This window comes from Perca flavescens, chromosome 5 (assembly GCF_004354835.1).
Source record: "Perca flavescens isolate YP-PL-M2 chromosome 5, PFLA_1.0, whole genome shotgun sequence".
NCBI lineage: Eukaryota > Metazoa > Chordata > Actinopteri > Perciformes > Percidae > Perca > Perca flavescens.
The window spans coordinates 20,083,433-20,106,938 of record NC_041335.1 but is presented as its reverse complement, the minus strand read 5'-3'; the positions used below and the strand labels follow the sequence as shown (position 1 = coordinate 20,106,938).

Genomic DNA, 23,506 nt, shown 5'->3' with positions numbered 1-23,506 from the left:
TCTAAATAGATGTAACTTTGCAGTGTCTACATTCATTTGCATCCTTTTTATCTTCTTGCAGGCCCTTAAAATCCCATCCCCATCCTCATGTTAAAACCTTGTTTTTTTAAGCTATTTAATTCAATCATCTGTTACTGAAGAAAACTGAGAAGCCTCTCACTCTGAAATCCAATTTGATGCCTAAATACAAAAGTGGATGAGAGGGAAAAGGAGTGAGGAGGAGAATGAGGAGGACAGAGGAAATTATAAGGCGATATGACAAGGATAGACAGAGGGAGTTGAGGGTGCAGACAAAGCTGAGAGGAGGCTGAGAGAGGACGGTGGAGGAGGGTTTTGTGTGGAAGTAAAGAAAAGTCTTAGTTGTACCATGAATAGACATATATTTGCTGTGGCTTCTTAATATATCAGAGCTGTACTTTTGCTAACTCGTCAGTCAGTCTGAAAACGATTGACAATCTCTTTACTGATGTACATTTCCAATGACTTATTGCAATCTTTTTTTAAATAAATTTTTTATTTAAAGATAATTTTTTGGGGCATTTTTAGGCCTTTATTGTTGATAGGATAGCAGAGACTTAAAAGAGGAGAGAGGGGAATGACATGGAGCAAAGGGCAGCAGGTCAGAACCGAACCCGTGGCCCCTGCTTCAAGGACTGAGCCTCTGCATATGGGCAGAGGCTCAGGCGAGCTACCCAGGCACCCGACTTATTGCAATCTTAAACCTTCTCATAACGCATCCCACAAAAAAATCATACATTATGAACCAGATTTTTTTGTCTTTTTTTTGTCATTTAGTGCCACTGGTCTGCAGGTGTCACTGATTGTTACCATGGAAACATGGCTCTTAATTTAGAGTTAGCCTGGGTAGCTACTAACTTTTGAGGCTTAGAATACATCTGTCTCAAGATGTGTAACAATCTAACTTGCATTAGATTAATATAAGGGATATAACGCATAGCCTAGTACACGTATATTCTTCCTTAACACACACATGCACACACACAATGACGTGATGTGTATTCACTGCTATCCGTCTCCATACACACACACCCTCCCACTCAACATACTCAACATACATTTACTGATATTATCATCTGCATCTAGGCCATTTTTCTTTTTTCTCATTGAGATTTGTCATTTTTCTGTTGCCATGCAGCCTCAGTTTCTTCACATTATTTATTATTTAATATTATTAACCTTATTCACCATCATTAACCACATTCACCTTAAATACAGTGGTCTTATGACATTTTAAAGGGCCAATATGTAACTTATTTACTGTAATAAATCCCAAAATGACCCCAATGCATCATCAGATATTAAGGAAACATGCTAAGTTGAAATACTACCTTTTCTGACAACAATGCTAATGCCAGTATTTTCTCCTTTTGAAATTTCCGTTCCGTGATGGAATTTCTGTTTGTGTTTTGGCCTGTGTGTTTAACTACCCAGTTTGACAGCCAGGCCAGATATACCTGTAAAAACTTAAACCCAGCGCACTACAGCTGTAACGTTAGGACAGCCATGAAAGCAGCAACCAAACAAACGGGATCAACGGAGATAAATTCTACCCAACCTAAAAAAAATCTGGTATGTTTCTAACAGTTGCGTGACCAGAGACGTAACAAATCCCGGGTAAATATACCGTGAGTTTGCAGTGTGTTTAGCATGTGATCATAAGGAGGAAGATTACCTCCCCTTTCTCTGCTTTGCCCGCCCAGAGAATTTGGCCAACCCATGAGAGAGAGACATCAAGGCTTTCAAACAAGCAAAGTGGCAGTTGGTCAAGGCCACACCCCCACCCTCCACCTTTCCCCCCCTCTCTCCTCCTCAATAGCTACAGACACAGAAATGGCACATACTAAGGAAAGCTCATTGTGGGACTGGCTCTAATGGCTGTAATTCTGCACCAAGGCTGAATTTCGGGAACGAGACTTCAGATACAGTATTAGGGGACCACTAAGGCCTATATAAAAACATCCAAAGAGTAGCATGTCATGGGACCTTTAACCAAGACAATATCAGTTATTTGTTGTCATTGTACCAGACCAACATCCAGAAGGAATAGGAGTTATTTTACAGCTGATTAGTGCCCACTGCTGTGAAAGCCTGATTTACAGTAATTCAGCATGTACTTCCTATAGAAAAGCTATGAATATGTATTATTTTTTCAGAAACAGTGTTAACCATAGTGACCGATTTCTCATGTCGCTCTTTCAGCTGTAAATTCTTGTTCTCTTCTTGTCCTTCTCAAGCAACTTATCGTTACAGGCTTATATTGCTTCAGTTTTGAGAATCTACTCTTCTCAACCCCTATTCACCTCACAAGAAGATCCTAATGCATCCTCAAGGGCCTTCCACCTGCGCTCTGCTGCCTCAGTAACCATGGAGATTTGTCTAATTCAGCAAACAATAGGGTTAAGTAAGTACACAATCAGAAGAGCATGAATAACAGTAAACCATGTAAACACTTTTTGGATGCCTGCATCAGGACTAGGGATTAGATGTGGTACTATGATATGCTTTAAAAATTAAAATCCTTCCCCTTTTCAACTCAAAAAAAGAATGAGATCCAAATTGATGGAAAGATGGACAGAAGAGCTGGTGGAGGGATGACACGAAGGTAAAGTCGGAACAGAATTGAAAAATTAAACAGCACTTGTTATTCTTCAGGCCCCCGAGGCCATTGCTCCCTAAATTAGAGTAATGAGGAGTTTGGTACCCAGCAAGCTACATGAAACAAGGACAGAAGGAGTGTAGGATCAAGAGTGAAAAGACATGATTCTTTGAAGGAGAGGGAGAGACAACAAATATCTAATTGCCTCTATAGGTTCAGGAACAGTACTCTGATGAGACTGTGTGCAGAATACATTTTAAACACTCAGGTTGTCAAAGACACAGGGGGGTAAACAGAGCAGGAAGAGGTGGGAGTGGGGTGTCAATGAGAAAGAAGGAAGCGAGAGATTGAAGAGAGAGAGAAAGAGAAATGTGAATCACACACTGCTGCTCTGATCCCTGCTTGTGTCCATCGCTGTCCCAGCCAGACCCCACCTGGCCTCCAGGGAATTTATCTGTGTTTCTGTTTGTATGTGTGTGTGTGTGTGTGTGTGTGTGTGTGTGAGTGAGTGAGTGAGTGAGTGAGTGAGTGAGTGAGTGAGTGAGTGAGAGAGAGAGAGAGAGAGAGAGAGAGAGAGAGAGAGAGAGAGAGAGAGAGAGAGAGAAACTGACACAGAAAGAGCGTGCATTGGACATCAAGCCTACGTGCATTGGTGTGTTTTTGTGAGCTTGTGTGTGTATGTGTGTCTGTGTGAGCTCTCCCAGCAGGGGTGAAAGCACATGGGATGAAGGGCACATGTGGCTAAACACACATTTAGTCATAAAACAGTCGCTCGTTAGAGGCTTTTCTCAGAACCTGCCACAAACAAATGTTATTGAAGGCATTATTTGTCCGAAAAAAACACCAAACACACTCTTGTCTCCTCAATCTTCCACACTCCTGAATGAAACTTGATCCATATGGTTAAAAAAGCATATTGTATTCTATATAAGCATTTCATGTCTACCCGGACTGGACAGGGTTTGCTGGTAGATAATTCAAAAGAAGAGCTGTCCAAAAAACCAATGAGCCGCATCAGAAATTTAATGGGGCCACACAATGGGCAATAAAAAGAAGCCGAACACGCACACAAGTAAGGAGCCTACAGTTGTGATGTCAGGGGAGATACATAAACACAGATAGCTCGCTCTTTTGCCCTCTGTGGTATATTCACTACACATTAAATATAAAGCTACAGCCAGCAGCCAGTTAACTTAGCTTAACATAATGACTGAAAACAGGTGACATGGTAACAAATCTGCTAACACCTCTAAAGATCACTAATCAACACGTTATATCTCGCTGTTTGAGTCAGTACAAAAACTGAAGTGTAAACTACAATTTGCGGTTCTTTGCCAGGACCAGATGCCAGGCAACCAGTGAAGACTCCAGGTACTTTCTGGTCCCTACCAGGAAATAGACCAGCACATAACTACTAGAATGGTGTTGATCTTCTCATCTGGGAAAGAAGCGAATAAGTGTATTTCTAACAATAACTATTCCTTTATTTTGACACTTGAATTACATGAGCATAAAATCCAACAGTATAAACATCTCCAGTTATCAGTCTGACAACTACATACTACATAAATGAGTACATGAGCTAACAATTTTTTGAGTTTGCGTCTCCCTAAATTTTTCCCACAGACTGAAGACAAGCAGTTTAGGTAAATGATAACTATAAATTGCCTGTAGTTGTGAACTGAGAGTGTGAATGTGAGTGTCTGATAGACAGGCAGTCCATCCAGGGTGTACCCTGCCTGAACCTAGCCTAATGTGTGCAGAGATAGAGAGCTTTGGTAGTCCATCACAGAAGATAATGTAAAATGTTTAAAACATATTCAGTGTTGGAATGTAAGTAAGTAAATTTACTTAAGTACAATTTTGAGGTACTTTTACTAGACTTGAGCATTTTCTTTTCCTGCCACCTTATATTTCTACTGCACTACCGTTCAGAAGGAAATATTTGTTATGGAAATTGTTATGGATTAAGCATTTCAGAAATGCTCCATTACTGGGCAGAAAACTAATGGTAACTATTTTGATTATTGTTTGTTATTTTCAGAAAAAAAAGCCAAAAAATGGTTCCAGCTCCTCAAATGTGTTTGTTTGCTGCTTTTCCTATTAAGTATTTTAATAATTTGAATTCAATTTTAATAGTTTTGTGAATGTGTCACTTTGGGCTCTGGATAATTGTATTTGGCATTTCTCACTATTGTTTTTTTTTTTTACACATTAATGCATCAGTTATAATAATCACAATAATAATATTATATACAGTAATAATATATAACACTCACAAGGCCCATTTTTCTTAATACTTTAAGTACATGTTCCTGATTATACGTATATGTTTTAATCAATGTAGTGAACAAACCCCTAAACAAAAACTACACATCACCATAGTGCTTTGTTTTTTCCCCTTTAATTATACTTGTTTAAATTATTTAACCAGTCTATATAACAAAAAACTGAGAAACTGAAAAAAACAAATGCCGTGTACAGTAGCAGAGACCACACAGTACAATATGAATTTCTGGAAAAGGACATATCGCATCACTCCAAGATGATCCCGTGCCCGAGGTCTTTTAGTGGATTTCAAAGAAAACACCTTTCAGTGGTTTAACTTCTGATGTTTCTGTATAAATTATGTTAATTTGACTAAAAGGATCGTTCAATTTTGTGGGAAATGTTCTGATGAGAAACATGCCTCTCCACTGTTCATCACAATTAATGTAGCAGAGCGTCCATCTGCAAACATTTGTCAGGGTTTCTCCTGTTTAATTTCTCACACTGCACCAAGACACGTCTAGTAATTATGTGTCAAAGAGCAATTAAAGCATCAGTTAAAGTTTGTTAGGCAGAGAGCATATTGTGGAAAACAGTGATTAAGCACAACAGTCACATACATGTTTGTGTAAGCTGATTATCTATCTATCTATATTTTACCATCTCTGTCTTTTCTAATCATCCTTCTAAGTGCCTCTGTGAATCCTTCCGAACTCCAGTTTCAATCAATCTGTTTTCTACCGTTCCTCAACCCATGCTTCCTGCATCCCCCCCTCTTTCCTGTCCCTTTTGTGCTCTTTGGAGAGCTTGTGGATGACAACTTCATCTCCATCATTCAGTTTGTCTCTACTCCTCCTCATCCCCCTCTCCTTCTGTTGGAGTGGTGCTACATGACAATCCAATATCCACCAGTTTCAGTTTATTAATACTCACCCTTTTCTTCTGTTTCTTTCTGCATCTGTTCCTTACTTAATCTCCATCTATCCACCTTTATCTTTCCTCCCATTTGCGTACTGCTGCAGTAAAAGCAGCATTAAAATATAATTAAAAAAATGGATTTCACATTCAGAATATTCACTATCCTACTTTTTAATGAAACTTTTTTAATTAGATTTGCAAATTCCCACCGTGTAACACAATATACCCAGTACTGAAGAATTAATAAAAAAAAACATTCTATCTATGAAAAGCACATTTACAGATCTTCCGACAAACTCTTTTTCAAATCAGATCTTAATTTTATTTCTGTAAATTTACTTTACCCTTTCAGATGATTATTCCAAGATTGCAATTTTCTAAAATTAAATATAAACTCCATATATCTCAGTTGATACATGAGGTATTTCCGCAGAATTAAATATTAGTATGAACGTCATTTGTCATCTTTTTTGGTTGTTCTCATTGCTTGGCTAAAGATATTTGATTATATTGATATTTTAAGTATTTAACATTTTGAATAGAAGGGGACATTCAACTGACAATTACTGTAATGTTCTGCCAAATGATTTGATGCCAGTTTTTATGTATTGCTGTTTTTAAATGTTGGTTATTTAACCTTTATAATCCTTAAAGGTCCAATATGTAATATTTGTTCTGTAATAAATCCAAAAATTACACCAATGCCTCATCAGATATTAAGGAAACATGTTAAACTGAAATACTATCTTTTCTGACAACAATGCTAATGTCAGTATTTTTTCTTTTTGAAATTTACATTCCGTGACGGAATTTATGTTTATGTTTTGATCTGTGTGTTGTTATCAACGGCCCAGTTTGACAGCCAGGCCGGGTTGCCAGATATACCTGTAAAAACGTAAACCCAGCACGCTACAGCTGTAACGGTAGTACAGCCATGAAAGCAGCAAACAAACGAACAGGATCAACGGAGATAGATTCTACATGACATAAAAAAAGAAAACAGCATGTTTCTAACAGTTGCGTGACCAGAGACGTAACAACCCCCTGGTAAATATTGGAGATGTATTTGAAAGATGGAGACAGCTTATATCCCAAAAGGACGCAGAGTTGGCTTATTTTCTCCTAAACAGGTAAGGATTAGCTTCAGGCTAATTTATCACAGCTACTAGGGACGGGCATTTTTTGTCATTTCAACATTTGTGTACTCACATTGAATTATATAGCTAGAGTACCTGAGTTGGTTACTCGCAAAAACAATTGAGACATAGCCAGTAAAGTCCCGACTGGTCCTGGCTAACGCCGCCATGCTAACGTTACCGGGAGGACCAGGCAAGCAGCCCATGGCTGTTTACAGCGTGTAGCCTCTTCAGTGGCTGGAGCCGACAACGGTGAGTTATTTTAAACCACGAGAGGGGGGCTGTAAATCGGAAAGAGAGGACTGTGAGTTTGCAGTGTGTTTAGCGATTGTTGCCGTAATTCTAATCCAATGAAGTGTGTTCCGTCGGCAAGGTAGTGGTATTTTTAGCGTTTCATATTGTAATTCTAAGCCGAGGAAGTGTGCCTGACTGGCGTGTGGAGAGGACAGTGAGGTTGTGTTTTTAGCGGTTCATACTGTAATTTTAAGCCAAAAAAGTGTGTCTGTCAGTTGGTTACAAAGCTCCGCGTGAGCACGGGCTTTTATGACTGTCAATATAGCCAGCATCTACCGTTAGCTACTCGGCTGTGCTGTGGAGTAATGTCTGGCTATGTGAGAAAAGCGTCTAGCAACATTGTTGTGAATGCTCCGGTCTCAGCCTGGCAACCCCCATGAACTTCGAGTCTGGGCAGGAGGGGGCGGGGGAGACGACTCTCCAGTATTTTAAATTGGTAGTGCAGTAACTATTTTAACCGCTAGCTGCCAGTATTACATACAATATTACATATTGCACCTTTAAATTTGCATTTATGCACTACTTCCATTTATCTACTTCCTAAACCCTCTTATTAGCTTCAAATGTGAAAATGTTGCTGACATACTGCATTTGAAAATTCAGAAACATCTAGTGTAAATAGTTCCATTAAAGATTTATCATGAATTATATACATGTAGAATTAAGATTTGCCTGGAAAAATGCAGGTACAAAAGTTCAATCCAATTTATCAGTGACATTTCATTTGTGAGGTTTGTGGTGGAACTGAATGTAAATATGGGCTCAGAACAGTATTATAATATAATAGCATAGGTGAAATGTATGCATGTTAAACACAAATAAACACACATTTTTTTCTTTTTTACATTAAACACAGTCCAGCTTCATTGGGCAAGATGTGCAAGAGAAAAAGCGTATTATAAAAGGCAAATTTCCAAATCCCAGTCTCACACTCATTGCTTTCTTCTTATGAAGTTGTGTAATTACTGTTATGTTGATTATTTTCATACATTAGATTAGTCAATATATAGAATTCAAAAGCACCCGCGCCCCCGCACACGCACGCACGCACGCACGCACGCACACACACACACACACACACACACACACACACACACACACACACACACACACACACACACACACACACACACACACACACACACACACACTGCAATGTGATGTTGGCTTTTCTTTCCTGATCCTGAACAACTCTTGTTTTAAGGAAACACTTTTTCTGACAAACATGAAAATGAGCTCACTTTGATTTAAAAAAAAAAATTTTTTATCAGGGACACATGGTAACACCGTGCCTAAAAATGTCATGTGTGTCAGCGTCTGATAGCTGATGTCTAATCTTCCCTCAACGTGGGTGTGTTAAATTCACATGTGAAATTACCTCCATGTGACCTTTAGCTTGTGGTGGATTTAATGAAGAGACTGTCATTTGCCGTCTCTATGACTGCATTCTAGTCTCACACATGCACTTGTTCAAAGTACACACCCATGATACCCTCCGCTTTTCCGGTCTGATCATTTCTGTCACTATTATTGAGCCAGTTACAGACAATCGGTCTGTCAGTCAAAGCAGTCTATCTGACTGGTCAATGGTGGCCTGATGAGACATGCACTTTGGTATACTGCTGAATGAGAAATAAGACACCGGTGACATCCAGTGGCCAAACAATAGAGTGCTTTTACTTGTTGCTGTATTCCTCTGTAGTACATTTTTGTCCTGTCTATCAAATATGTAGTGACAGATATTTTGCTGTTTTTTCTTTCTTTTTGTCTGTGAAATGAATCTGACGCAGCTTTTGACATCCTTAAGAGAAATGACAGTGCAGGCAGGTGGGAAACTTCTACTACAATGCTACAAGTGAAAGTCAGGCAAGTAAAAATACAAAGGTATTAGAATTTAGATATACTTAAAGGATCAAAAGTAAAAATACTTATTATGCGAAATGGCCTATTTCAGAATATTGTATGTCATGTTATTGTCTTATAATTATTAGTGCAGTTATGTTTACATCATTTTTGCAGATGGTAAAGGTGGTGCTAATTTTAATTACTTTGTATACTGCTGGGTACCTTGTGAATTTCCCACTGGGGATCAATGTTCATCAATAAATAAAGTTTTATCTTAATCTGTAATAATCCAAAATAATTTATTTTGTCAATTAGATTTTGTATTATTAATCTGAATCTGCAATTGTGCATAGTAAGATACATACTACTATTAGATACCCCATCAACTGAATGACTAAGAGTCTTCATAAACCAGACATGTATACCAACCAATACTAAAAAATGTTTTGGTGTTTTTTCTGACAAATTATGCCTTCAGTAACATCCGTTTGTGGCAGGTTCTGAGAAAAGTCTTTGACGAGCGACTGTTTTTTTGACTAAATGTGTGTTTAGCCACATGTGCCTTTCATCCCATGTGCTTTCACCCCTGCTGGGAGAGCTCACACAGACACACACAAGCTCACAAAAACACACAAATGCACATAGGCTTGCTGACAAATGCATGCTCTTTCTGTCAGTCAGTCTCTCTCTCTCACACTCACACAAACACACACACACACACACACACACACACACACACACACACACACACACACACACACACACACACACACGTCACGTTAATGTGACATGATTATTGTTTAAAAACCAGTGCGGGACAACTTTATTGAAAATGCATTATATGAACAGTAAACATTACAGATAAAAAAATTAACAAATAATCACAGGGTTCACTACCATTGAAGTGTGTGTTTTTTGCTCACAGTGATTTAAAGCACCAGGCTCCAGTTGAAGTGTGTGAGGGGCGTCAGTGTGCAGCAGTGATGCAGGCTGCTCTGGTTGAATCCTTCTCCGATCGTCATGTTCAACAACTCATACACCGTCACACTGCAAATAAAACACACACACACACACACACACCTGTTATACAGTTGTGTACAGCAGGTGACCAGTTGTGAGCTGCTGGTCACATTGGTATTGATGAACTCGGTGCTCAGGAAATGTGAGCACTGAAGATCAGGGATGTACAACATGCCTAGAAACCCAAAGAGCAATGTCATCATAAGAATTATAAAAACACTTGAGTGAGGGTCTAATCGCATTTCTTTTGCTCCTAGTCTTTTGATGTTGAGTAAGAAATTCAGTTCCAATATTTGTTTTCCTCCTTTATATTACAACTGCACAACCTACTGAGGCTGCAGTAACATTTCATTCAAATACAGTAAAATTAGTAAAGCACTTAAAATTCAACTTCATTTTCATGGGAGGAATTAAGAGTAGCGCTAAATAACACAAAAATAAAGTTCTAAACTGGCACTATGACAGAAAGAGGCAGAGAAGAGGAATAGTCACCTGCAATACAAGCCGTCATGAAACAGGAGACGCTGCCTGCAATCAGAGATCTGAAGGCACAACTGGAGATGTCAGCCCGTCTATCTGGAGCCAAGGACGCTGGAAACAGAACAGAACAACTATGTGTTAACAAAACAAGAAGTGCAAACAAAACTTTAACAGCAACAGGTACGTACAAAAGAACAATTTATTCATTCTTCAGTATACAATCACTAGCAACTTTTTTTAAACTTTAGTTTTCTTGTTTGTCTGTTTTTACGTTTCAGCTCAGGTGGAACTCACACAGTGCTCCAATTGACATCCCCAGCGAAGCAAGGTTGGAAAATCCACACAAAGCGTAGGTTGCAATTGTTTCAGAGTGGACCTAAAGGAAATAACAATTTGTTAAAATAGTTATGTGAAAAAAATATCCACACAGACTTTAATACCTGTATAAAATTATACTTATCACTACATATATTTCCTACATAATATGTAGCTGTTGAAAGATTCTTAAAGCCTTAATGGATTTTAAAGTAAACACTGTTTATCTACCGCCATTGAGACATTTATTAGAGAAATACAATTATCTAATGACAACATGACATTGTAGATAATAATATTGACTTTAAGCCCTTTCACACTGGCTTTTATCTCCCACAGGCCCAACAATGTACCACATAATGCTCTTTTAATAGATCTATGCATCTATGCTAAAATGGTAAAAGAAAAAAAAAAGACAATGACAATCTATACAAAAACAAGAGTGAGAACACAAGCTATGATAAATGAGACTCACAGAAATATACTGCTTTATGTTGTCCACATATTCTGTCCCTCCTGCTTTCCGCCTCGAAATGAACTCTGACAACTTTTTATAGGCTACAAACTCATTGATAATTGTCTTCGTGCCAATCAGTTCAGCAACGATGAAACTGTCCTCCCAGGAAACACCCATGATCAAGGAGAGAGGCATTAACATGTAAGAGCAGATGAGCTAAAGGAGAGACAGAAAGAAGCAAAGAGTGAGTGCATGCATGCAGGTCGATGTTTGAATGTATTTACAGTAAGTATATGTTGGAGAGTTGGTGTGTTTGAGTGTCAGGTTGTGGTTGTCACCGAAAAGCTGAGCTGCGGACAGTCCAACATCTCGCCCAGCCAGGAGAAAGCTGCATCCAAAAAGGCCAACAGTGCGAGGAAGGCAATAAGGTTGACAATTATGTTGGCCACTAAACCCACAGCACAAGATGCACCTTGGGATGCCGCCTCCAACACGTTCTTACTCTCTCTGAGGGAACATAGGCAACATTTGAATGGTTATATAACACTTAATCCACCGAACAGCAGTGTCATCAGCATACTGGTGTTGTGCAGGCATTGACTTTTTCATTTTCCAACATGGCTTTACACTCCTACTATTCAAATTCTGTTCTCCCATTCTAAATGCATTGTAGGGCTGTACCGAATGTCACTTTTTTACATTCAAAGCTTCTACTGAGGTTTTCCAATAAAGCTTTAAATGTCAGTCGTGATATTTCATGACGTCCCCTTTCGACTAGCTTAATATTTAACTCATCGTAAAACACACTCCAGTTTAACTCGACAGAAACAAAATAAAACTGACCAAAACAGTTTGGGCTAGTCTTTCCACTGTTCCAACAATCATCTACTCTGGTTTGGTTGAAATAAACCCTTAATTCACAGAGTTAATGTGAAAATACGATGGCTCTACATGCTGTCTCTCTCTGCCGTTGCTGGCCTCTTTGTGAGAGCTGAGTGAGAGCAGCTACTCCGAGCAGCTAGTTCTTTGGTTCCTATGTAAAGTAGATAAATAAAATGACAAAAAATGCCCCAAAAAAACCAACTGGTGATGTAATCAGCCAATCACAAATATATTTGTCCAATCCCCCAACCCTAGCGCAGCATTAAAATGTTGATTTACAATTTGAATGTCAACGTCATGAATGAAGCTTCGAAGCTTTAAACTATTCAGTACAGCCCATAGACTGTAAAAATAATGGAAGTAGCAGCCGAGATATCGCCATCTTGTTTTTTTGCAACCAAATGTGATGTTTTTTTTATTAGGGCCAGTGTTGTTTATGGTTGCAATAGTGCTAAACTTAATGCTAAAGGGGAAAGTTGCAGATTTTTTACCCTTTTAAGGCGAGTCTTCCACTGGAGATTTACCGGCGGGTACTGCATGTATGGCAGTACAGAAAATCTGCAAACTTTCCCTTAAGTTACTAGCTAACACTAGCAGTAGTTAGCTAGCTTGGTTGGCATGACACTGAACAAGACATTTTTAGGCGACCAAATGTTCCAATTAACTTTGATGAAGGGTCAAAGTTTAATACGAAAACGAGTTTGCAGCTATTTTAATGTACACAGTGCTAAGGATAAGCATTGCTAAGCCTCTGTCATGATTGACAGGTTGGCATGTAGCCACGCCCCTAAAGCATCCCTGCTGTATTGTCTATTTAAAAATAAATGGGACCATAATTTATTAAATGAACATCATGCTGTATTAAAGAAGACTTGAAAATAGTGATTGAGACCATAAACTCGTTATTAAAATGCTTATTGAAGTAATAAATCAAGTGAGAAGTAGGGTCTTCTTCTTTTTGCAACCAGTAGACTCGCCCCCTGCTGGAAATTAGATACAATGCAGGTTTAAGGCACCGTCAAATTTGCTTCACTTTTTAGACCCATAACTAGAACTAGAATAACGATAATCCTTACAAATTCAAATGTCAAAGGCATCCAAGCTCTAAGATTGACCAAAGGTCAGATAGTCAGAGAGGATTAAGACATAGAGGAATGAATGAACAGCTTTAGGTAGGCTACTGATCAAAGGATGAATGGAATTTAAGAAAGGATGAAAAATGCTTGAATAAAACTCTTGCAACATTTTTTTACCACTTTATATTGTACTGTATTATTACAGTTGTACTGTCCTCTCCTACCCATGGTCGATTTTGATGTCATGACTGGCTGTTGCACTGCGGGTCTCTGTTTCAGGCCAGAACATCTTGGCGATCGCCAGGGAGGCTGGAGCGGACATCAGGGATGCTGTCAACAAGTGTGTTGCCTCAACCTCAAAAGAGAGGCACATAGAACAAGACACAGTTAGTGGTCAATCATTCATATTTTGACAGAGCAGTTAAAGTTCTATGTACACTCTCAGGTAAGTGTCAAGATCAGTCAAGAGTCTGTTAAGTTTTGAAGTTGACACTAATTAATCCCACCATGTATTTTTAACAGGAATGGAAAAGGCTTCCAGGCTGTATTTTAAACAGTATTCCTAAAGTTGTTTCGTCTTATATCATCCTAGTTCTTATTCCTATAACTTTGGAAAGTTAATTGTGGGTTGGTTTAAGAAATCACACTTTACAGGTAAATCACTGCCCTTCCCAACATGGCACTGAAATGATTAATAAAAGAAGGAATCTTGATAACCTTTTAGGGAAATATGCATGCATGTCCTTTTTTTTAGTTTATTGACATCTTCAAACAACTCAATTATTCATGAGATCAAGCCAGTAACTGAACTTTCAGCTTTGATATCCCCCCCACCCCCACGCCCCTGCCCTGTATCCGCCTCCTCACCCCAAAGGAGATATAGGCTCCCAAAATGGTACCAGAGACGCTGGCAAAACCTCCTGTCATTACAGCATGGATCTCAGAGCGAGTTAGCCCACTGATGTATGGACGAATCAAGAGAGGTGAGTCTGTCTGAAAGAGGCAGGTCAAAGGCTTGGTTGATTTTGGACTAGTAGATTTTAGGGATTCACATAAATGTATCAGTGATTTGCTTGACGTTTATGTTTATTGTTTAAACTGTTGTTTACATGTCCCAAAAATATATTTCCAGCTGCAGCCATCGATTCTGCTGGAGATGTTCCCATGGTAACCTGCATTATGAATCCAATCTGAGGAAAAACATCATAGAAAATCAATGGGGAAATAACTGAACTGTAGAAAATTACAGTGTAAAATATACATATTAAAAACTAAAAATCAGGGTCCTCATTGTGTCATTATGTGCATTTCCAGTTACGTTGAGCAGTGATTATTTGTCTTTTATTCCTTAAACTGTATTTCTTATATGAAAGAGTCTTTAAATATAAATGGTTTAAAATAATTGATTTGCCATCAAATATTTCTCTCTGTCTATGCACTTTATCCTCCCACTTACTCACCTTGTAAATGAGCCAGGGCATGAAGCCAATGTAGTAGAGAATGGAGATGACGGAGCTTAAGAAAACCAATATAGGCATCACCTGCCGGTAGTGCACAATTATTATCATCATCATCACCACCATCATCATCATCAGTATTACTGAGTATGTTTACATGCACATTAGATTTTGAGTCTCATCTTGGTTTTGATCATGTTCAGAATATAATATTTTGTATCCAGATAATATTGTATCCAGACCTTTTTGTTTTACTGACTAAAGACTAAAACTGGTGTCTGAAACAAGCACATGATATTTACATGCCCAAACACATAACCTGGATATTCCAGAAACCGATCATAAGTAGATACTGTCTGTGAAAACACAAATTTTTGTTCTCATTCTTGCCACTTTTATCATTTTGCATCATTCGCATGTGTGTGTGTGTGTGTGTGTGTGTGTGTGTGTGTGTGTGTGTGTGTGTGTGTGTGTGTTTGTGTGTGTGTGTGTGTGTGTGCGTGCATCATACTTGTGTGTGTCATACCTGGAAGACGAAGTTGTGGTCTCTGTAACTGGCACCAAACACAAACTTAGACCCAATATCTGTGAATGACAAAAAGCTCTATATGGAGGAGATTTTGAATTGTTAGTAACAGAAACAGAAAACTTTTGATTGTATATTTTGTACAGATGCAGCAGGAATGTCTGTGAATGGTGTAACTGGAAAATCCCCAAATTTACCATAAAAAAAGTAGACTTTGATGCTGGCAAAGCAAGAAAAACCAAAAGGACACAAGGAAAGGAAACAAGGAAATAAAATAGGGAAACAGGAATGAAACAAGAAAATAAAAGAAGAAAAGAATAAGGAAATACAAGGAAACAATTAAGGACACAAGGAAACAAAAGAAGGAAACAAGAAAACAAAAGGACAATTCACTGAAAAAAAATCTATGTTTGTGTGTGTGGGTGTGTGTGTGTGTGTACCTTTACTTGTTTTCTGACCCATTCCAGTCCACCTAAGCCAAATGTGGTCCTGAGGATCAGCAGACCAAAGACAAACTGTAGCCCGATCCCGCACAGCAAAGTTTGCCAACACCACTGCAACACACACATGTGCAAAACGTATACGTACATGCATGATCAAAAAGTGTGTGTGTGTGCATGTGCCTCCCTTACCCTGAATGGGTGTTTGGAGAACAGCAGCATTAAGAAGATGAGGAGCAGCAAACCAAAGAAAGACACAAGCTGTCTGGTCCCTTGCTGGGCTATGTCCAGTGCCAGCCAGCACACCAGGGCCACCAGCAGTAACACGTACATTATCCTGGAGAGACAGAGAGTGACCTAAAGGGAGGGAAGTGCAGGAAGCAAGATAAATGTCTGTCAATCAACAACATTTTAAAGATGGTACCAGTTAGTAAACTACTCCTTGTAGCAGCTTTTACAGTCTTTTCGTGTATTACAGTAACACTTGAGTCAAGAAGATTAAACCATTTATATCAACCAGTGTTAATAAAGTTATGTTTAGTTGGAAGAGAGCGGTTCATAAGGAGACCAATAAAAAACCCAAAGGGCTACAGAAAGAGTCCCATAAACGTTTATGTAACCCTTTCTTTTTGAAATTATAAGCTGTAAACATCACCTTGATAGGCAAACATGTTAGGAAAAAGGAACCTGTACACATATCCTGCAGACATACAGCAATTGTCCTTTATTTGAAGTTGTATTGTTTTGGCCCCCTGACAAAAATAAATCCAACATGTTTGGGTCTCCACCAGCTCTTTACATTACTTATCTGACTCTTTACTTGCTAAATGCTCCAATATGTTCATCCGCTAGTGGCCAACTTTGTCTGCAGTTTGGTGCTGGGCAGGTAGTGTATAGTGGGTCTTTAGAGTCTTTTCGCTGCTGCGGCTGAAAGCGACACTGGAAGTTGATGAAATGAAACCAATGAGCTGAAAGATGATATAAATCTTCGAAGAGGGAAACCGCAGAGTCAAGTAATAATTCTTTGTGGGTTCATCACTACGACCGATCCATTATCACATTGAAATAGTCATGTGATCCAAAGTAATATAAATAAATTAATATATTGATTAAACATAGCTGATTTAAAGTACTTTTCCTTGTTTATTTGACTGCAACTTTATTAAATAAATAATGAATAGATAAAATAAGAATGAAAGTATAAAAAATGAATATACCAAACTATGAAACAGCAGCAGCTCAAGCCAAAGAAAGAAACAATTCTACCGTCCTAAAATGTGGAAGATTAAGACCCACCAGATACAGCGCCAGATAAGCTGCCATTTTAGGTAAATTCAGATTCAGCCTTTAATAGCTACAGGAATAAGAGACAGTCGAGTGCAGCACATAGTTGTTTCAAGCATCCTGTAGAGGCGGCCTGAAGGAAGATCAAACTCCTTAAGGTGGGTGAAAGTTAAGAATCTTTAACTCCATTACTTACATGTTTATTTAAATTGATTATATTCTTTATATATTGTCATAACCTTTTCTTATAGTCTATATTGCCTCTGCTTCACATTTCTACTGAGCTAAGTGCCCTTGAGCTAGTGCAATTACTTTACTTTATGAGCACTGCAGCACACAGCAGATCTTCTCACACTTTGCCCTAAACTGCTCTTGTTTCCTTCATCCTGCACCATTTGACTTCAGTGCTCATGCTGATGTAACATACAATCATTTCCTCAGTCTGAGGACATTGTTGTTGCCAGGAGACAACGTGTCTGAACTGTCTTGCACATTACATACATATTATTACAGCTAGTGAGAAGGATTTTTAGTATACTGACTCTACAATGGCTTTGTTGACATCTTTTGTTGTGTCATTAAGACCAGTACTCTGTCTGTCTTTTGAAAAAGAAGGTGCACACCAGGGTAGTAAAAACTGAAACAAAACATTTCTCACCATCTGATCCAAAACCAGTTTCTGCTGAGAAGGTCTCTGATAGGAAAGAGTTCCACCCACACCCGGTCGCCATAGCGTTCCATCATCCAATCCCAGACCAGGAAGAATATGGTAACCAAGGAGATGACCAGCAGCACGACAGCCCGGTTGAAGTTCAGGACTCATGCCGCTATCACTATGGCAACCAAGCCTGAAACAAATGTAGTAATAATATGAATTACACCCCACAGAGCTGACATTGTTTTCTTTTATCAAAAGAATTAAAATCCTTTCATTTATTTGCTGCTTTACTTCCTCCAGTTAAAAAGACAGCACAGCAGGAAGTGTAGTTAATGTGTGTTCTAAAATTAATGGTGTGTGACACAGAGATCAACTAACGTTACACATTAAAATACAATCTGAATCATCTGGGAATCTGATGATGATAGCACTTTTAAAATGTTACATGTAAAACAAATGCAACAAGGTTTGATTTTAGCCATGATGTCTGAAGTCTTGTGAACATGTAGAAGCATTATTTTACATTTCAACTCCTTCATTTCAGTTATTTTTTATTGTGTGTTTTCTTGTCATAAAATGATATGCATGTTTTGATTTGTAAACTTAATTGCCCTCTGACTTCAATTCCTCCAGTTAAAAAGAAAGCAAGAAGTGGAGTTAATGTGTGCTCTAAAATTACTGGTGTGTGACACAGAAATCAAACGCAGAATAGAAAACTAAATGCATCCTAAAAAGACAAATCTGATTCATCGGTGACACATGATGATGAACTTTCAAAAAACATGTAAAACAAATACAACAAGGTTTGATTTTATCCATGAAGTCTGAAGTCTTGTGAACACATAGAAGCCTCATTTCACATTTCAGTTCATTTTTTTAATCTTTTGTCTTCAAGTGATACTTGTGTTTTAATCTGTAAATATGAATGCCCTCTTTCTTACAAATACTGACTTGAACTGAACTGAAGTAAGATGTGAATGCAACCTTTCATTGAATTGCATTGCATTACAATTTTAGTGAACAGCAGAAAATATAAGCCTGAGAATGGTGCTATTTCATATTGAAAAGGACAGGATCAGTAGTTGAGGGATCCAAAAACATTTCATATTAAAATATCCAAAATCACTTGAAATTAGAATCAACTTTGGCCCATCACAAATTAGAGTTTTAATAGGATGTGTTATGTTAAGTATTTTTGGAAAATAATATATATCTCTAAAGTATCAGTAAAAAGGACACATGGGTCATATTTGAGCCACTTCTTTGGCTGCCATTGCAAATAAGAACATGATGACTTGCCTGAATAAATAAAGGTGAAATAAAATAAAAACGACATAACAGGTTGTATAAGTCATAGCCTGTGGTATTTTCTGTTATTATCTTTGGATGAATACAGTACCTCTAATTGTTGTCCAAATTGAAATAAAAGCCAGCAAATTGACAAGACATTGTGTGCTTGTGTCCGTGTAGTCTGGAGAGCACCACAACAAACATACACATACTCCAACCATGGCTTGATTTTTCCATTAACAATCATAGCAATTGTGCAGTAAATTGCCCTAAACAGAAAGAAAAAAAAATTCTCTCTGCACCCCCCCACACACACACACTCATGTCCATATGCTCCAAGGCACAGAGAGCATGTAGTTCCATTCCTATCAGCCCAGCTAGTTTGCTAAGTTAAACAGCCCTTTACAAGTCTTCATGAGGACTGGAAGTTCTAACGCAAGATTAGAAATTGATTTTGCAGTATACTTAGATTTAATCCTATGTGGCTGCAAAGTAAGAAATACCAAACAAAGAAAATCAATTGTACAGAACAGGGGACACACTCTGATAAAATCTCAACATTAATGAGAGACTCTTTCATACTACAAACTTAAGAAGAAAGACTTGATATTAAAAACAACCCATTTAGGGTCTTGAGTTACACTTTAACAGATGCTAACTAAGATATTTTACCTGCTGCTAAAACCAGGTACATAATCAGGTGGATCTGGTCTTTGTGCCCTGCCAAATAGCCCTGGAATGCCTCCATTTTCCTTTCAGGGAAGCTAGGCACACAGAAAGGAGAAAGATAAGGGGGAAGATAAGGAGAGAGGACATAAATGTTACATCATAGAGACAAGAGAAAGGCTGGTGATTTAGGAGAAAATGAAAAAAATCGTGTGTTTGGCAAATACAAAAACGCAACCTTTTGTTGTGTTGATCTGTCTTTTTGTGTGCATCGTCTGTGACTTCAGGAGCACTGTCCACATCAATATATATCTGCTCCTGCAAAACACACACACACACACACACACACACACACACACACACACACACACACACACACACACACACACACACACACACACACACACACACACACACACACACACACACACGGCTTGAGGATGAATAATATTAGGAATATGCTTACACAAGGTGGCTTGTGTCATGATACATATTTACTTAAAACCTAACGGCAAACTGGTTAGAGAGCTTCTTCTCTTGTGCAAAATGAGCGCATGTGTCTCTGTAATACAGTTAAGTTTTGTTTATATTAAATTGCCTATAGCTGTATAGGTTCTCAAATGTATCCAATCATTTTACAGTAAACAGTATTATTCAAAAAATGCTTGAGAAACAAGTCTACCTCTGATTTAAAGGCGCTGTTGTCTTCCCCCCTTTTTCGACTCTTCTTCTTTATTCCATCCAGCTCCATTCTCTTGCTGTTCACGTATTTTCTAAAACTCACCAGACTTACAGACTTACTGGGAGCCTTTATTTAAAGCACACCTGTCCTTTTCCCTGCCCATCTTCCCACCTCCTGCAACTCTCTGTCTCCTCCCTTTCCTCCATTGTGTTCTGTTTTTGTTACTTTGTTAGTTATTAGAATACTGTGAATGAATGATTTTGGCAAATGTGTTGTGAATGAGTCATGCCGGCGCTGTTCAATTGCAAACTGGAATCATTATTGGTGTAAACCTTCCAAAATATAGTCTATATCCTTGACGTTCCACTTCCGGGATTGCTTCGTTGCCGACGGAAATTCCGACGGATTTCACTCATTTAGGCCAGATATCCGTTGCCTTGGGCTTCCTTCCTTTGGCATTTTAAACTCCAGTCAATTTATGAGGACTACAGTTAACCTTTTCTCAGATTTCTGCAGGAGAAATCCAGACAGCTAGCTAGACTATCTGTCCAATCTGAGTTTTCTGTTTTGTTTGTTTGTTTATTTAGGATCCTCATTAGCTGCATTGCAGGTTCTATTCTTCCTGAGGTCCTTACAACTCACTTGAAAATGTGCACGACTAAAACAAGTTCCTTCCTGAGGCAATTTTGCAGAGTTGCAGTTGCTCCATATGGCGCTTAGCACTGCCCAAGACGATTATGATTGGTTTAAAGAAATGCCAATAAACCAGAGCACATTTTTCTCCCATCCCGGAATGCTGTGTGGACTAGCCAGACCCTCCTCCTCCGTGAAGGAAGGTCTGGCAAAGCGAGACTATCCAAAATCAGACCAAATACCAGTCCCCATGACATGACCGCTCTCTTCTCTGTTACTCAGTAATTCCTTCCAGGCCTGAAAGAACTGTCTGTCTGTACATGTACAATGGCCCAGTGTTTGCAAAAGTAGACATAGTCAACTTTTCAAACTCTGCCATGAATTCAATTATTTTCAGAGGAACACTCCTTACTCCCTGGATACACTGTATTGTTACTACTATGGATGTAGTTTGTGCAAATGACGGCCTAGTCTCATAGTTCTTAAATATCCCAGCAGCCACTAGAGAGCACTAGTGTATCATTTCTCAGGACCATATTATACACATGGCTGGTATGTAGAGGTTCGACTAGAATAGGTTCATGTGAGTCCACATGGCAATATTATTTATACTGTGTGACACAATGAGAGCTCTGATTCAAAGCTTAACACTGAGTGATCAAACATATCAGACTGCAGAAAAGAACAAATATAAACACTCATTTGTTCCTCTGTCAATATCTCTGTTGAATCAACACAGGATAGCAAAGAAGTGATAGTTCCCCCCCCAATTTTTAATGTATGGTTATTTATGACCACTCTTGCAGGGCAGCCCACCCCTCATATTAATTAAGTATCTATGTTTTATTGATGTCTCTATGTTTATAGCTTTTGTTTTTAGGTTGTTGTGTGGTGATTATTGGAGCTTTATTGCAAGACAAATTTCTGTGTATACGGACAATAAAGTGCTATCTATCTATCTATCTATCTATCTATCTAACAATATAGGGAAAAAAGTATAGGAAATTAGCAATTAACATACTACAGCCAATTATAGAAGTATATAACCTTGTTAATACAGAACACTCCACAAAGATTACTGTAATTCGACTTGCTTGTGTTTAAAAACTTACAATAGAAAATAAGCAATAATAATAAGACAATACTCTCTTTCAAATGCAAAAGGCCAGGCATCTGTCTTGCATTTGGTATGCCGGATTTCCAAAAACCTTTTTCTAATGGGAGTGGGGTAACAATACAGTTCAGAAAGGTGAGTGTCACTGTAATTCAGTCATTTTTTTTTCACTAAGGACACATGGGCCCCACTGAAGACTATTATATACTACTGTTTTGATGTAGCCAATCCACATGTTAAAATCATGAATCAAACCGAAGCCAAAAAGTTTAATAAAACAACCTAAAAAACAGGGACAGCACACGGAAATGTCTCTATCAGATTGATGGTTTGTTTATCTATCCATAATGTGCCAAAACCCTTCACAGTTAAATGAAGAAAAACACTGGACAGTGGAAGCTAGTGTTATGTTTTCTGCACGTACTTGCATCTACTCTTTGTGTCTAGTGTCCCAATCATGACCCTAGCTCTCTATTACTCATAGCTTTGGGGTAAAGCAGGAAGCCTGCATGAAGAAATCATAAAAGGATTTAATAAATGTTTGGACTTGAAAAAAGATTTGTTGTTTTTCTTTATCTTCTGTGAACCTGGAGCAATTACCAATAATAAATCCATATGCTATTTTAAAGGAGCAGGATTTAGGGGGATCTATTGGCAGAAATTGAATATAATATTCATAATGATGTGTATAATCACCTGAAATTAAGAATCATTGCATTTCCTTAACCCTAACCCTTGGACTGAGCCCCTTACGTAGATCTACATAGGGAGCTTGTCCTCAGAGCCCATCATGTTCTACCGCCATATTTCTACAGTAGCCCAGAACGGACAAACCAAACACTGGCTCTACAGAGGGCCTTTCATGTTTTTACGTTACCTGAAGGCCACCGTAGGTTATACTACACACTTGAAAAGGGAGGGGCGACGGAAGGGGTATTTAGTTGCTTGCAATCTGCAACCTCACCGCTAGATGCAACTAAATCCTACACAGAAGAAAAAAGTCACAGCACAGTAACAGGTAACATGATGCACCAACAGATGATTGTGAGACAACAGCAACTGATTGTGATTTATATATAGAAATGCCAAAAATTAACTTTTTTCATTTCATTGTAACTTTGAAATCTTTGGGCTTTGGGAATCTGCAATTTACTTTTTCCACAATAATCTAACATAACACGTAAACTCAACAATTAAGAGATGGATATCAGACAATGGGTAGTGGCTAGTGTGATGACACAATATATTGTGAACACCAATTAGTAGGTAGGTAGTTGTGACTGTAAAAATACGTGATTGTGATCAGACAAAAGGACACTGCCAGAAGCAAATATCTTTACAGTCGATGTCTCGTTGGGTGGCCATCTGACCAACGGAATCAATATTGCTTGTAATTTTTAATTTACTATCTCAAACTAGCTTTTATAATTCTGTATCAATGAATTCCA

The 23,506-nt window shown here is 38.4% G+C and overlaps 1 protein-coding gene across 1 annotated transcript; it reads right to left on the bottom strand.

Annotated features, from left to right (window-relative positions):
• Positions 1-5,731: 5,731 nt before the first annotated feature.
• On the bottom strand, positions 5,732-17,912 carry LOC114556231 (solute carrier family 28 member 3). Its single transcript, XM_028579140.1, is given in 14 exon segments — positions 5,732-5,771; positions 10,159-10,273; positions 10,591-10,689; positions 10,873-10,954; positions 11,369-11,566; positions 11,689-11,857; positions 13,533-13,663; positions 14,176-14,301; positions 14,418-14,498; positions 14,769-14,849; positions 15,292-15,369; positions 15,732-15,845; positions 15,924-16,068; positions 17,674-17,912. Coding segments are annotated over 14 exon segments (1,698 nt in total).
• Between the last annotated feature and the right edge of the window lie 5,594 nt (positions 17,913-23,506).